At 41.3% G+C, this 17,455-nt stretch overlaps 1 protein-coding gene across 2 annotated transcripts in view; it reads left to right on the top strand.

The window, feature by feature from the left end:
- Positions 1-17,455, top strand: part of Bmper (BMP binding endothelial regulator) — a 258,331-nt gene that overhangs the window by 41,231 nt on the left and 199,645 nt on the right. For both annotated transcript variants that reach the window (XM_052188805.1, XM_052188804.1), the window contains exon 4: positions 17,270-17,352. In XM_052188805.1, the coding sequence (XP_052044765.1) occupies positions 17,270-17,352 (83 nt within the window). The remainder of the gene's footprint in view (positions 1-17,269; positions 17,353-17,455) is intronic.

The following is a 17,455-nucleotide window of genomic DNA, read 5'->3' as shown; positions in this document are numbered from 1 at the left end:
TTAGGTAACTGGCGCATTGATCCATTAACACAATAAGCATTTAAACGGGAAGGGAAAGCGAGTGTTTCTGATCTGACAAAAACCCAACCAGCTCAGAAACAACTGTTACCAATTTCTTATGGCCATCCCAGAACGTTTGCAGGTTTTTATGATGTAATTCTGCATGTGCACTTCTTGTACAGAAATGGGATGGAGTATATACATGCTCCTCTTTAGTTTGCTTTCGAAACCTCAATAATACGTGAGTTAGGAGTTTTCCCAGTAAAGTTCATGCCTTTTTCAGTTGTCCTATGGACTCTGTGGAATTGATGTCTGATAATTCAATTAACATCTCTCTTCTGATAAATGTTTATATTTTTAGCTTTCATCAAGCAGCCAAGGGATCAACTTGTAAGGCTTCCTGTGTGCATGTGTGGTAGTTCTTTGAAGGCAGTGCCTTGGAATCCAGAGTGATTGCTCTTCTCCCTTGCTACAGGCCAGGGGCTGATCAGGTACTCAGCTCTCCAGTGATGACATCATTCTTACAGGAAAACATTATTTTGGAAATGTTGATCATTTCATTTTTTTTTTTAAAGTTCCATCTTTCAAGCTTGCATCTTTCAAGAGCTTTTCCCCAAGGCCCATGAATGTAGTGGACATCTCACTGTTAGATCCCGCAGGTTATGAGGTGTGGTTCTCAGATGAATTTTTTTAAGACTTTTTCCCAATTTGTTATTTTCCAAGAAGTGCTAACGGCTCTTGTTCTATTCCTTCACTGGGCACCAGAGTAAGATCTTATTGCTCATCCAGTCCCCACAAAAGTAAAGGGATTTCTCTTTCTTACTTTGTTTTCCTTTTTGTCTAAGGAATCTGAGGACTTGGACAAGTCAAATAATCCATTTACCATGGTGTTGTTTTTATTTCCAAAGATAGAGCAGAGGGTGTCCATGTCTCCAATGCCTGCCAATGGGGAGAGCAACTCAGGCTGGCAGGATAGAGTGAACAGGAAAGGCAAGAAGTCAGCCGTCAGACAAGGGATCAGGACACATACCTGAGGAACTAATGCAGAACAGGCAATGCATCTTCGTGAACAAGAAAGAATTGGTTACAATCATAGGGACTAGTCTGCAGAAGGCTCACTCCTTAAGGTTAAGGTCTATGCAAAGGTATGAAGTAGTTCTTTGAAGTTATTTTCATCCCAAATCACAGGGGTGGGGAACTAAGTTAAAACTCCAGTTCCCAGGCTTCCTTCCAGGCCTACTGTATCCCTGCTAATTTGAAAAAACCTTTTGTTTGTTGATTACCAGGGAAAGGGGCGGAACTGACATTCACTAAAGTCAGTTTTATCTTATCTTGGATTATTTTCCTCTGGAAGGGATGTTGGTATGGAAGGGGAAGTGTGTCAGTAGATTGCTGAAGGGTAGAAATGTGACTGTTCATTCTTCCAAAAGTGGCCTCAGAAAAGCTTGGCTTCCACGTGTTGGTAACTTCACACACTCACACCCCTTTTTTATTCTGATCAAATTGATCAAATCTTCCATTCATTCTTTAACTCAATGGTGTTACTGAGCTGTATGCCAGTTAGTTATGGGTGATGCTGATAATTGATTGTTCTTAACTTCCACGAGCCCCAGAATAATCCCTAAAGCTAAGGCAAGTAACTTATAACTAATTGTTTTCAAGAAAAAGGTTTAGCATACTCTCAAGATTGTTTTTCTTCTTTTTAATAATGGTTATAAATTTGTATCCAAAATGGCCTAATAACTAGGCAAAAGATTAACCTAATTTGAGAAAGCTCAATATTGTTTGATGAAAACAGATGAGATCACTGGAAGTCAGGCAGATGGTTTTGGCAGCTTTTCCATGTTTACTTGGACTGAAATCACCCTTTAATTTGGAGTTCTTTCATGAACAATAATGCATCTGTTATCTGAATATATGTTAGGGAATCATAAATGAATACGGTATGTTTCAAACTTTACAGGTCAAATTCAATTCTCCTTCTTCATAGAACACATGAAATATTATTTGTCCACATTGCTTTGATGAAAGATAGAAAAATAGTGTATTGTTTGTCAAATAGTGTTTATTTTTTATAATCTGGATTTTGATTCTTTTGTGCTTTTTTTGGTGGATTATAGGCCATGGATTCCATTTTTTAACTTTGATATTTTATTGAAACATATCTTATGGTGCCTCATGAAAGCAGAAGGAATGTAAGGATATCTTAACTTGACACAAACCAAAGCCATTTGGGAGGATAGAACCTCAGCTGAGAATTGGGCTGTGGGCAAGCCTGCAGGGCGTTTTCTTAATTGTCGATTGATGAGGAAGAGACTAGTCCACCAAAGGTGGTGTCATCCCTAGGCTGATGGTTCTGAGTTCTATAAGAAAGCAGGATGAGCAAGCCATGATGGGCAGGTTAGTAAGCAGCACTCCTCCATGGCCTGCCTCTGTATCCGCTGCTGCCTCCAGGATCCCGCCTGTCTGAGTTCCTGTCCTGATTTCCTTTGATGATGACCATCAAATTTTGATGATGGAAGTGCAAGCTGAATACACCCTTTTCTCCCCAACTTGCTTTTGGTCATGGTGCTTCAACATAGCAATAGTAACCATAAGAGAGAAGGAATGAAATAGAGTCTTGCACCTCAAGCCAACTCTCCCTAGGTTCTGATAAATGAGAATGCTAATACCTGGGAATCATAAGGGAAATAGGCTCATTTGTATAAACCAGTTACAGGAGTCGAAGACGACCGTGACTATTAGCAATCCCTTAAACACTGTTAATTACCGCCTACCGTTCAAATAGTGCAGGATACGTGTAAGGTTGTTTCCTTCCAGCCAAACTTCCCTTGGCAATCCTAGCCATGTGCTGACTGTTCCCTACACAGAGAACAGTCTTCCATGCACTTTCTGTTTTCCTTCTCCCTTGACCTGACCGACTTGTCAGGTAGTCTGTGTGTGATCCACGTTTACATTGCTTGCTCCAGGTTTTATATACCCGGAAAGGAAGGGCCTATTTTTGGGTCAAAGTCTGACTCTTAGTTATTCAAACTATTGTGAATAAATTTGAGAAAGGGGATAAGTATTCTCTGATGATGAAATGAGCCAATTCAAGTCAAATTAAAGTATACAAGCAAGTTTAATGGCGGCAGCTTTCAGATGAGTTCACTGATCACATAGGAGGGGGTCAGTGAAGTTGCCATGCAGAGGGAGATGAAGGGGAAAGGGGAGAGAAAGTGCACACACACACACACACACACACACACACACACACACACACACACAGAGAGAGAGAGAGAGAGAGAGAGAGAGAGAGAGAGAGAGAGAGAGAGACTGCATTATATAGTGAAGAGCCACTGGGGCAAGGAAGCCCAGCCCCTGGGCTGGAGAGATTAGGGTAGAGGGCGGGGTGTGTCAGCCAAGCCCTGTAACTGGTAGGGACTGAGGGTTGCTGGGAGAACCTGGAGGCCAAGCCCACTTTGGTGTGTTAAATAGTCACCTCAGCTGTTTGTCCTGAGTCTGAATCCCAACAGAATGATTTTGGAAGAAAAGACCAACCTCAACCAACTTACCCTCACTCAACCTTGGGTTTTTGTAGATGCTGCTGTCCTGAAGTGCAGGCCAGGATTATTCTAAACTAGTGGTTAGGGATCAGACAATCCTAATTAAGGGACTCCAGATGCAACTGTTGCATTGTCCTTCCTTCTTGGAGTCTTGCTTCCTGCAAGATAAGATTCCTGGAGGGTTGGCAGCTCTTTGTCTCTCTGATGGCTTCTCGGTTCACAGGTTCACAGGTCAAGGTGGACCAACAATTCAAAAGAAGTTTGTGGGCAGAGCAGCTTTGAGGAGGTGACTGAAAACAATTCGGGGCTTAGGAAGCGGTGACTTTCTGTTACTAACTAGCATGTTTTGGCCACCCTTAACCTTAATGAAGTGGGGTCCATAACTCTTTATTGTTACGGTGATGTTCCAGGGAAGCAGTTTAGAAGAGCTTTGTATGAGTTGAGCCTGGTTCCAGAGCTGTGGCTGTTTCCCCAAAATGACATCTTGCTATGTTCTACAAACAGGTCTTGAACTCGCAGTTTCAGGCAGATTTCCCACTTCTGGGGGTGAGACTATAGACCCACACTAACAGATTCTGCTCAGATGTTTCTAATAGAGATCCATTCATACAATTAAGAATTTATAAACTGGTGTATAATAAAGCGCGTTTGTATTTCATTTGTAACCCTTCTTTATCACTAGCCCAAAAAAGAAATGTACAAAATGTTGTAATTCATAGATTACTTACCTATAATATGTGCTCGCTTCAGCAGCACATATACCTACCTATAATATAAATCAGGATATATTGGCATTTAAGCAAAAATGGCCTTATTTGTTGAAAAGGGCCTTGTTAACATTAAAATCACACTTTACAGAATTCTGCTTTTGCTGTTAAGATTGGTAAGGAAACTTAAGACAGAGATCTATCTTCCTGTAATGATTGTCTCAATGCACTTCCTCAAGCTGTTGCTTACCACCTTTTGGAGGATTGGGGTGGTAGATTTCTTAGGAAGTATGTGGTTGCCTTTAATTAGGAGATTATATTTCTAAAGTGTGAAGGACTTTAGGCGCATTTATTTTTACCTTTCTGGTGTGGACAAGCTGAGGACATTATTCAGGGAAGGAGAGAATGAGGCCTCTCCCTATTATTATCAGTTTTATCAGAGCACAGATAAGATTGCTTCTACTTCAAGTGCCCGAAGTATTAATTTTCTACCAATGCATAATTCGTTATGACAATCTTCGTATCCTGAAATCAAAGTCATTTATCTTCTGATTGGTGCATTGTTAACATTCTAGGATGCCTTACTGGGCCTTGAGGCTCTGTAGTGTAGGTGACAGCCAGGGCTGGGGTCCTACTTGAGCTCCAGAGCCCTCCTTCTACACTCACGAATTTTGTCGGCAAAATTCATTTGCAATTATAGAATGGCTTTCTTCTCAGCGCCAACGGTAGAATGCCTTTGTACCTTGTAGGCGCACTGACATGGGTAGTCTGTTAGATCATGTTCATTCAAGGTAATGTCAAGTGGATTAAGTAAAAACTGACTAAGAAACCAGACCTGGTGGCTCTGTCCTGAAATTGCAGTGGTACATTGCTTGCCTGGTGTGAATGAATTCCTGGGCCCAGTCCCCAGTGCCAGTTAGGACACGTGCGTGAACACACACACACACACACACACACAGATGACAGAAAACTAATGTAATCAGAGAACTAAGGTATATTAGTGTAATCTCCTTTCCTCCTCTGCTGATACCTCTCTTATTCCAATGTGTGCCCTCATTCAAAGAAGGAATTTCACCAGATAGATGCTTATCCAAGAGCAGAAACCGTGACACCCGTTTTAGCATTCTGCTAGCCACACCCAGACCCACTATGGATCCAGGCCTGTAGAAGGACCTAAGCAGAATGGTATGGGGAGATTGAGGGCAGTCTGCTTATTTGTGGTCCCCTCCTCCTCCGCTCTGGTTAGGTCACAGTGTGCCTGACCACAGGGACTGTGCCTGACCACAGGGACTGTGCCTGATCCCAGGGTTGGTTTGGTCTGGCCTTGCTCACCCTTTAAAACATCAGTTCATTTTGCTTCTGATAGGAGCAGTTGCTCTGTGTTCTGTACTTGACTCACACCACAACAGTTTACACGCACCGTTCGTGCATCCAGTTCGGATTCCTTTCTACACATAATCACCTGACAGTTGGATGGTTTCCGCGGCTCTCATCCCAGGCACTGTTTCTTGGCGTCCGCTGCTACATGGAGTCGTGCTGGATATCTCTCCTTTATCACACGAACGTTTTTTATGTCTGGAGCTTCCACTAAACTTGCAGCCACTCCTTCTCCTCCTCCTTCTCCTCTTTTTTTCTCAGTTCTGCCCAGTGTGCCTGCCAGAGAGTGGCGATCAAGTGATGGAGGTAGGAAGAAGGGAGTCAGAGAAACGGTGAAAGTGGAAATTGATTGCAGGCTTTCTAGCTCAGTGTGTGTCTCAAAACACCATCTCACACGAGTATTACCTGACCAACCCACTCACGTCAGCTGTTAGCCGATCTACCTAAAAGCTGAGTTAAAATGATAAGAGAGTTAGAATGGGCAAGTCAGGCTGAAAAATGGTGAAACAGAGTCTGCCAGCTCCTTGTCATTGAATCTGTATTGATTTCTTCATTGAATTCCACACAACTTAAAGTCTATTTTTATGTCCCGTGGTAGTTAAAGGGCTGGTGATATTTAGCTGGAAATGTGCTTGGGCACTGACTGGCTAATGCTTAACACAGGAGGTGACTCCCTGAATGTTCTGGAACATCTGGGCATTCTGAGAACTGCTCTATGAGTTTCTCCTCTGCTGAGTTTGGGAGCTGTGGCAGGGCTGCTCTGATGAGGTATGAATGGAGAACAAGAACTCAACTCCCAACCTCTACGGGCAAGGCCACCCTGAGGGATAAATGCACTAGGCAGGCTAATATTCCATAGTTTTAGGAATTAAGACAAGGCTCTTCTGTGGCTGTGGTCTGGGGAATGTAGAAAAGTCATAAAGACCCAGTTATGCGAAGAATGAAATGAAAAGCAGTTTGGGTTTGGAAATGAAGATGGAATCAGTTCCTGCCTCGGCCACTTCTGGTTACTCAGCCTTGGGCAAATAATGTCTTCCTATGCCTTGCTGAATGTAGCTTGTGAATTAGTCAAATGGCTGACCTCCTTTTCCACACATTCATTGAGTGAGTCCACGTTGTTTCTATCATGAGAAATTACATATCACACAAAGCTGTTTAACCCACCTCAGTGGAAGAGCCCAGCAGCAAGCAGTCAAGCTGCTGCCTGCTCCAAAGGTCCATCTGCTTCAAGTTCTTTTTCTCACCTCATGTTGCAAATGCTGTATCCGTTGAGCAGCGATTGGTCCTTCCCGCCTCAGTCCCTGCTCACCTCTATTGTACTTCTGGTTCCTGTCAACTTTTCTATTTTAGGTACCTCATGTTTGTCCTTTCTGTGTGGCTTATTTTACTTAGTAGAAGGTGATCAAGGTCGTAGTTGGCATCACTGCTTCCTTGCCCCATAGTCTTTATAACAGTCCACTGGGTACATAAACAACATTTTGTTTATCCACTCGTCCACTGGAGAATGTTGAGTGGTTTCCACGGGCCATTCATATTCTTTATTACCTTTAGACGTCCTGGTGCTCCGTGAGCTCGAGTTTGGAGCCCCTGGAGTACATGGTATCTTGGTTAAATTATGTAGTCTTACCTCACAGCTCCAAGGGAAGGAGGGCCAGAAGGGTAAAACTGAAAAAGATCTGGCCGGTATTAATCTTATTTAGTTTTCTCTGCTATGTAAGGGAAAGAACATGGTCTCCTGGTACAAGTTCAGTACCCTGAGCAGTAGCTGAGCATTTATGGTTTATCATTAGGAAGATAGAAGATTTTATAGAGCAAATAGTAACTAATATTAGGAAAGTATGGGCAATTCTTCTTACCCCAAATGCTTGGGTCCAGAGGTTAGCCATTGTTGACAAGCTAAAATCCATAATCCCCTACTCAGGATCCTCAGAGATTCTTGGCTCAGCTGCTAATGCCGCCTTCTACATCAGTTGTACTCACAGGGAGTCTGCATGTGGAGATTGCTCTCCATGTCTCCCAAGGGATGTGTGATCCGATATTCAAAAACCACGTTTCTTGCCAAATAATACTCAGTTTCTTTCATAACTCTGGCCCACAGCTTAAACTCTCTATCAATCTTGCCTAGTTTCTAGAATGGGTAGCTTTTTCTCCTAATGCACTTGCCTACTTGTGTTTCAAATAAGGCAAGAATTACTTTTCTGACTTGATAACATGGGGTCAGAGGGGCCAAACAACCTCCCAGAGGATTTTACAGTTGGGCTCTGAGGTTTGATCAGATCAGCTTTCTCTGCTGGCCACACAGTTCTGAAGTCGTCTTGGGCAGTGAGGTTAGTATAAATTCTCCAGAAGAAAGCCCATGGCAAGGAGGCAGCTGACAAGAGAAAGCCAATTGTTCAGAAACAGGCCTCTAAAGGGCACCCTAAACGCTTTGCTTCTCACAAACTTTTATTGAGAGATGTTGGGCAAACATAAGTGAGCTTTACCTACTGTAGGAGACTTCTGGGTGATGTATGGATCAAGCCTAATATTCCCATGTAAGTGATTTCTAAAATAGAATTTAAAAGCATGGGTCTGATAGTTGTGTGTTATATGTGAGATTTTCCCAAAATTCACATAGAAATGCCAAAGGCTTAGAATAGCTGAAACAGTTCTTAACAGCAAGAAAGATGTAGGAGAAATCAGCCTACTTCTATTAGTTATAGAAGTATAGTATGAACTTGTATAAGGATGAGACATACAGATTAATGAAACACTAAGTAGAATCTAGAGATCTGCTCATGTAACCTTAGTCAACTGTATTTGAACAAAGAAAGTCAACGGAAGAAACTATCCTTTTCAAAAATTTGTGCTCTGCGACTCAGTAGCTCCAGGTAATAAGTTAAACCAATCACCAATATACTAGACCCAAACCTTATAAATTATGCAAAAAAGTCAAAATTGATCACAGGCTTTCATGTGAAATATAAAAAAACAGCCCAAACAAGTAGTTTGCAAAAATATTAAGCATATATATTTTTTTATTTACTGCAATGAATCTTGGTGCCTTTGCATAGCAAGGAAAAATTTAATATTAAAGGCATGTTTATTACAGTCTAACTATGCTAAACCATGGGAAAATTCCATCAGTAAAATTTTATGAAGGAAAAACACATAGAAATAAAGCATGCAGAAAAAATATATTTGGGACCTAGCACTGTTCAAAAAGTTTTGAGAATTGACATCAAAAGCACAGTTTCTAAAAGAAACCAGGAGCCATGGGTCTCATCAATAGGATGCACGTGAGCTCTCTGGGAGAATTTCTGAGCATGCCAAAAAAAAATCATAGCTAGAAAGCAGGTGAAATCAGTGAGACAGCTCAGTAGAGAGTGTGTATGGGTGGCGATTCATCACATGAAAAGACGGCCAACATTATTAGCTATCAGGAAAATGCAAACCTAAGTCACAACGAAACATTGCTACTCACATACAAAAATGGATTAAAAGATGTAAATGCCAAGTGATGGTTAAGAAGAGGGAAAGGTATCGTGTGGTTTAGTCATACTGAGAGAGCATCAGTATCACAGTTTTTCATAAAACTGAGCAGATACTTGTCAATCGGTAGTTAGTACATTCTTGGGCATTTATTCCTTGAATAAAAGTGCACAGTACTTCTTATTTATTATAAGCAAAAAAAAAAAAACCCAAAAAAGAAAAGTTATTGAGCAAGCTAACAAATCAGTAAAACAGCCCAGATGTCCTTCACTAGGGAATGTTTATACAGTAAGTGGTATGTCTATGCTAGGGACTATTGCATAGCCATGAAAAGGAAAGGATCTCTTGAGCCAGTAACTTTTATGCAATCAAAAGAAATTCTCCAACAGCACATCCAATCTCAAAGACTTCATCATACACTATATATACACAAATTGTGATCCTGTTATTAGAATCTTCCTGAATGATAAGATTATAGACATAGAGAATTTACTTGTGGTTTCCAGGTGTTCAGGATACAGCAAGAGGCAAGTGATTGTGGCTGTAAATTAAGAGCCCTGGAATCTGAATGGTGTTACCACAGTTCTTTAAGTTGATTGGTAATAGGAATAGACACAGGGGCGTACACACACACACACACACACACACACACACACACGCACGCACGCACGCACGCACACACACACACACACACACACACACACACACATATATATATATATATATATATACACACACACTACATTTATGTTCACATTGCTGAAATGTGAATGAGCTGTGTTTACAGCATTGATGTCCATGCTCTGGTTTTGATGTTTTAGTATGGTCATACAAGGTATAGCAAGGTATATAAACTTTCCTGTGTGTTTACAGCTTCTGATAAATTCACTAATTAGTTAAAAATAAAATATAAAGTATTATACCTAGTATTGCCTTATTTATGAACAACTTTTTTCCTCATTGAACCGGAACAGCCTATTTAATAAACCATAAAAGCACATCATATGAAACTCAAGCCCATCAGTTCACATGTGTCATTTGATACATGTGTGTGAGAGGGTTTCTTCTTTCTACTCACTGATTTCTTTGAAATTAATTTGGGAAACTGAAGATTTCTTTTGGTCTGCATTCACTGTAATTAATCCATCCTATGAGCCTGCTGACATTTTTCTGTCCTCAAATACAAATTATTTTCTTAGGCTGATATTATGCACCCCAAACCGTAAAACACTTATCTCTTTCGAAAGCACGTGAAACAGACCATGGGTGTTTGAATCCTCTGAGTTCTTACTATTTGTTGTTTCCTATGTCAAAAGATCCCCAGAATAGCATGACTGGTGGCCAAACATAAAGGTATTTAGAACAGAGTTTAAATACAAATCTATAAAAGTCAGCTCTTGACATCCCAGCCATGAAGTCTGCATTTGCCTTATACCACCAGCTTTCAGTAACCACTAGAACATCTCACTGGATAGCCATTGAATGGCACTGTGTGCGACAGTCACCAGGTCACTGTTAGGTACCACTGAGCTCCAGAGTGAAAGGCAGCCCGGTTAGGTCATCATCCTGCGTTCATGGTGAGAGATAAAGAGTTCCTGGGTGACTTTCAGCTTCCTCAACTTTGTTCCCTCATGTTTAAAATGGACTAAAATGTTTTCTGTCTAGCAGTGTGTTTTGTGAACTAAAAGTCTCAGGCGAAAGCTTGAAACACAACGCCACACTTGTCACAACTCCATAAAAAGATTAATTTTCACTTTTAATTTTTCTTCTTTTTATACAACATTAAATTATCAAACAAACAAGCAAGCCATGAAACCCTCATCTTTGTAATGGTCTCTAATGACAATATCCTACTCCATATTGGAAAGCCTGTCTGATGGCTTTACAGGACAGACTCTTGGATATGACTGTGTTTCTCCATCTGTCTTTGCTCAGCATAACTTCCTCCCTTCCAAACATTGCCTGACAGTGGGGTGCTGATGCTAGAGCTGAGCACAGAGAAGCATGCTGGCCCACAGATAGACACGTTCATGGTCAGATGCATCAAGTACAAGGAGAGGTGGTGTGACTTGTGTGAACAAAGCTCGCATGTGTTTTCATCCCAGAGGAGATCACACATTTCTTTTCCTGTTATAATTCTATTGAGAGCTCAAATATTCATTTTTACTGAATAGAAGCCCAAATTATTTGTGGTTCATAAACTTTCAAGGATGGATATTGCTTTTTCTATGATACTATAAATGCAAGAGACTAGCAGCCAAATATCATCACCTGCCCATCTTTAATAATTACATAAGTCAGAAATGTGCACAGGATGAGGGAGTGTTGTACTGTTTGTATCTAAGTCATTGCTTATCGATAGTTCTGTGTATTTAAGATTCCATTCATGAAATCATCAAAAGTTAAGTAAAATGGCCCTCCAGTGTTCTTTATTCTATTGTCTGTTATTTAATTTAGGTCATATATTAAATTCCTGGTTGGGAGACAAAACAGAAAAGCTACGTGAGGAATGTTATGTGAGGGGCCCACAACGTTCTTTAGGAACTCAGTTTGTGAGTCTGACTTCTTCTCTTGGGATGAAGGAAATGGTTTGGCCATAAAATTCCCATTAGCCACAAAAATAAGCAAAATTGCCTGCAGGATTCATGCAGGTAGAGCCTTGAAGAGTAATAAAACCTGGGCTAAATGAACTCTTAAGAACACGATTTAAGCCCTTGAATGGCCAGTTAGACTTTATGTTTATCCCTCTGACTATACTTCCATATGTTTCTGGAGAAGTTCTGAAAAGTGGTTCATTAAAAAAAATTGTATTGGACTGGGGTAATTTGGGGCTTATTGACCAAGGCCACGGGTGGGAGTGCCCTGTCGGAGTCCAGGAACAGCAAAGAATGGCCGGTCTGTCTGCACTCTTTCCTTCTGCCACCTAGTAAGAAGTGACTTCAGAGACCCCAAGTCTGGTTTAATTTAAATAAATAGGACAAAAAGCCTAATAAACAAAATCAAGTAAACAAACAAACAACAATAATAAAATAACCTGAGAACAAACCAATAATTTATGGTTGATTTTGGGGTGAAAAAAGGCACATTATTGAAAATTAAGTCATTTGTATTATTAATCCAAGCAAACATTGCTCTTCTGGAGGTAAATCTAACTGGGCCCATGTGTCTAAGAGCCTCAGGAGATAGGAGGTCTGAAGAGGGTCACCTTTGCTATTTTCTATTTTCTGTGATTTATAGGAATAGCTATATATAGGTGCGTCTGTTTCATAACCCCTAAATTGAACACTTACTAGGTTCTACATATAAAGAACACGCAAAGAACCTGTGATCACACATTGCATGCAGAGAGAGCACACAAGCCTGCTTTGTGCAGGTGAACTTCACCAATGGCTGCCTAGATGCAGTGAGCTCCCACCTTGAATGATCCGTGTGTCATTTGGAGTGGGCAAAGGGCCAGCTGAGATTTGAGTTTCCCAGGAAAGGAAGGCCATGTGCAAATCACAGAATGAGATCTTCTGGCCACCTGTGGAGGAAGCTGACTATACCTCAGTCAGGTTGAACGTGGTCCACTAAGTGCTAAAACTTGGACCTGAAGGTACGCACACTGGCAGCTGTTGAAGAAGGCTTATGGAGAGTATTATCACAACCAGGAGACAGCCGGAGAGCCTGTCAGGAGGGTGTAGGTCAGCAGCAGAGCGGAGGCCCTAGAGAGAAGGCGCTGTAAAGATGACTGTGGGCACCCAGCAGGTATGGAAGGAAGAGGCTTTTAATAGTAACTGGGGGCCTGGAGCAGGTAGGAGAGGAAGTAAGTAGGTTATAAAAGTAGATGGAGCTAACAGAAAAGGAAAACATGGTGAGCATCACACAGTGATATTTGCAAGGGAAAGCCAAGGAAGTCGGGCAGCTTCGGCTGAGAGGTACAGGGACTGGCAATCGGGAGTGGCAGGTTCCTTGCGAAAGTGACTATAGGAACCTCTGCAGAGTTCTAAGAATTCGAGAAAGTCCAAAACGGGGAAGGGCTTAAGGTACCAGGGGATACATTAACAGCAATGGTTCTCTGCTTCTTGTTAACATGAAAAGTAAGGATTTTAGACAAAGATGGAGAAACCAGGACCGGCTCCTAAGGCTCCTTACGAGCGAGGCCCATGCCATTTCTACAGTCTTGGTGATTCTTCACAGTTATTTTAATAATAATGATGATGAAAGTGTGTGGTATGCTCTCTTCCTTGGAACCAATGTGGCTGCTGAAAAAGGTTGCAACTAATACGAAAAATGAGTTTTATTGCTTCACTGTGGATTTAATTAATTTATGTCCTTCCTGTTTGTTTCCGTTGCCATGTGTCCTCTGAGTCGACTGGACAGCTAGGCAGAGCTTCTTTACGAGAGTCTCTGTGAGGAAGCGAAGCTTTTCCTCAGTCTGAAAATGTTTGATATTCCAAGAGAAAAAACACATGCGAAGGGAAAGTGAGTGGCTTAGGCCAGTGGTTCTCGGCCTTCCTGACACCGTGACACTTCAGGGTAGTTCCTCAGGGGGCAGTGACTCTCACTACAACATTATCTTCATGGAAACCCCATAACCCCATGCTGTGTGATGTTCATATCTCTATTTTCCAATCATCTTTTGGGGATCGCATCCCACAGGTTGGGAAGTGCTGAGTTAAACTCATTTCATACCATCGTAGACATAAGAACACGGGCTGTCTGCAGGATGGTTTCAACTGAGGTTTCCCAACCTTGATAGAGTTGACCTTTGTCTTGGTTAATTCAGCGTTGTGCCCTGTGGGTAGGAGTTTGTGTCCCGAGATCTGTGTCCACAAGACACCTGCAGTCCCCCTTGTCTCCCCATTGCGACAATCAGCTGTCTCCTAATGTTGCCAGAATTCTCTTGGACAGGGGCGGGGAAGGGGAAGAACATCTGGCTTACGTGTATTGCAGTGATTTTATCAGAAAACAGTTGCTGACTCCTGCAGTCCTGACGCTTATATTCAAAAGCTTGTGGTATCTCAAAAACTGCTCATTGTCTGCAGACACCCTAGAAGGAAGAGACACCCCACTTTACTGAGTGCTGTGTATTTCCACTTTCTTTTATCCTCTTTCGCTCTCCCTTCAGCAAATGCGTCAATTCCCACTTGATTTTATAAGAAGAACACTTAATTTTTTCCTGGGACTTCTTTTCTTTTCCTGGGAAATTAGTTCCTCAATGCAGAATATGATAAGAAGCTTAGACTTGGATGTAGAAAATGTGGGTTTCACCTGGAATATGGTTTCGAGTCCTTTTCACCCTCAACTTCCTGTGGTCCTTAGACTTTCAGTATATGTTTTCTCACTTGTAAGATGGAGAAGATAGCAGTATTATCTGTAATTATGGTGCTAATTATACATATCAGAACTTCAGAAATTTGTATTGTTTCTTTTGTTTGCTCCCTACACTCATAACAGATTTTCAGAATGGGCCCTGCAGACTCCCAGTGGTCCAGAGACAGCAGTACTGGCCTACTATACCATAAATACAGTCAACAATTAGAAACGTTGACTATAACTCAAGAGGGATTTTTTTTTTGCCTTTTGCATGTAATAATTTAGAAAGCAAGCTCATACATTGTGTAATGTTTTAAGTGCAATTTTTTTCTAACAAGTCATTGTTAACTGGAGACAAAACAGAACAAAGTGTTCTTTTACTAAAGGTAATAGAGAAGCCTTCCTGGAAACGTGATGGGACGTTCTCACAACCTTTCTTTTCTGTCCAGTGAGAGTCAATACAATTTGGCCCTCAGGCTTTAAACTTAATGGTAGGCAAGAGAATGTCTGACTATTCTTTGATCAGCACAAATTGTACAGTGGATAGAATTTGTTACACTTTTTTTCTCAAGAGGAGATTATTTCTAAGTAATATTAAGGTTTTCTTAAAGTTTTCACATAGCTCGTTGCTCGTATCTCTTGCTCTAAGAAAACATGTTCGTTCATCTAAAAGCAGGAACAATGGGAATATCTTGTCTTTAATAATTATATTCCCAAGAATCTCTTGCCTGGGAAATGGTATCTCCCGTGCTAGTGTGGAAGTCTCTGTAGCCAGTTATGTTAGTGAGAGCATGTGAAGAAGGAAAAGGTATGGAACACATTTGCTACAGAGAGTTTTACAGATGTTCTGTGAGCCTGCTCCATCATCCAACTTCATCCATCATTTAGAGAAATCTATGGTGTGGACTCGGGCACTGTGGACGGACACGTTAACAGGGAAATTGAGCAACGGACTTCACGATCTGCCTTTGGTCTGATTTTCTAATGTTATTGCCCAGTTTTTCTTTGCATATCCAAGAACAGTGGAGAAACCACTCTCCCAACAGAGTTACTTGAAGCCAAAGACACTGTTGTGTTCCCTGTACTGTGGACAGCTTGTTCTGATGCCTCTATCCCGTCCAGAGCAGAATACTCTGTACAGTCTTGTGTTCCTCCTGGGAACTCTCTGCACATGGCCTGGCATTGTTTGGGGGTCGCCTCGCCTGTACCTCCTTCCAAACCTGTGAGACCTTTCTACCAAGTTTCATCCCTCCATGTAAAAGGGCAAGATCACTGCTTGCCCTATTAGTTGTAAACAATTACTTTACATTTTTTTAATCCAGATGATGAAAGTATATAATATACCTCCAGAAACTCCACCGGACTGACTGACTTGGCAGGCGTTTTGTACTTGCTTGGATTTAGCATGAATGGGATTCGGTTCTCTGATTTCCCTGCCTCCCTCACTTGGCACAAGTTATTTATTATCCAAACAAGCCTGTATTAGTGGATCAGACCGGCACACGGCTCGCCGCTCACGAGTGCCTTTGCTAGGTTAGATTTATGCTAGCCCAAATCATTTTATATTACTTTTCATTGTTGAAAATTTACTGTATTCATCCCTGGTTTGGCATAAGTATTTGTAGTGCACTAAAGGTTCCTGTGGCTGAACACTTTATCTCTGTAACACTTCATGCAAAGGAAATTAAAAAATATATAGTGAAAGCATTTCCCAGATATGTTTCCAATCAGCTGTGCACTTGAGTCATTTGATGTGTAGGCACCAGAGAGCAAAGAATTACTAAGCGTTCTCAGTCATTCACAATGCCTTGGAAATCCAGATCAGGACTCTGAGTTTATGAAAACATCTGTTGGAAATTCCACAAGCCCATTATTATTCTGTTACTATGAATTAAGAACATTTTGCTGTGGTGCTGTCTGAAAGGACTCTTGAAAGGAAGTGAGTCCTTTCTGTCTTGAACAAGATCAAGTGGTGTCGTTGGATTGACTAGGCAGTATCAGAGATTACCTCTGCAACAGAGGGGCAGTCCTTTTATTTTATAACAGCTTTGTGCTCCCTTCAATTATCTTGGTAACTTTGCCTGTCTGGTGCGCTTCTAAGGCAACAGTGACAACAGGTGTATCCAGGAGCATCTCACCAGAAAGTATAGGCCATAGCACAGAGGATGGCAAACCCGGAATCCAGACTGAATGAATTATGCACTTTAGTTCCTTGTTTGGCTTTTTCCTCAGGGCCTTAAGCCAAACTGCTTGTTCCCGTTTTGAGGATCTGTAACCTCTAACTTCTGTTTTTGCCAGTGAATTAGTATGAATTTTGTTTGCCTATTGTCTCAACATGTAATAACCAATGCATTAGTAATTTCAGATTTGTTTACAGTTATTACCTAAGAGTAAAACAAAAGTGAACTAGGAAGGCATAGCTCTTTGAGGTGGGAAGCAAGCCTTGGCAAGTTTGATCTAGTGGAGGTCATAGCTACTAGAATTTTGTAATTAATCTCTATATTTTAATTAGCATGCTTACTTCCTGCTGTGTTTTATATTTCTCTCTTGACATTTGGCAACTTTGAATTCTTATAATCTCACATCGACTCCTCTTTCATTTCATTGTTTTTAAATATATTAATCTCACATTTGATTAACCATATAAAACAAAGGATAGTTTTATATATTTTGGCCAAGAGAGTTGAATATGGTCTTCTATCTGAAAATATAATCTGTGAGGCTAATGTGATTGTGGTGCCTACCAGATACACACATTGTGGGAGAGAAAACATTGCCAAGGGTCTAGCCTTGGCTTATGTGACATATTTAACTTTGGCTTGAAAGACAGAGGAGCTGCGTTCATTCCTGGCTTTTTCTCTTCCTGTCTAGGTTGTACCCATGAAGGAAGAACCTACAACAGCTCTTTCAAGTGGCACAGCCCAACTGAGCCATGTGTCCTTCGACAGTGCCAGGTAAAATCCCACTGCTGTACTCTTCCTCAGCTGCTACTGTCAGACAGTACAGCGTGGGTCTCCTAAGAGACTGGGAAGAGAGAAGGGAACAGCGCTATCCTTG

This window comes from Apodemus sylvaticus, chromosome 7 (genome assembly GCF_947179515.1).
Source record: "Apodemus sylvaticus chromosome 7, mApoSyl1.1, whole genome shotgun sequence".
In the NCBI taxonomy this organism is placed as follows: Eukaryota; Metazoa; Chordata; class Mammalia; order Rodentia; family Muridae; genus Apodemus; species Apodemus sylvaticus.
This window is presented reverse-complemented; position numbering and strand designations above follow the sequence as displayed.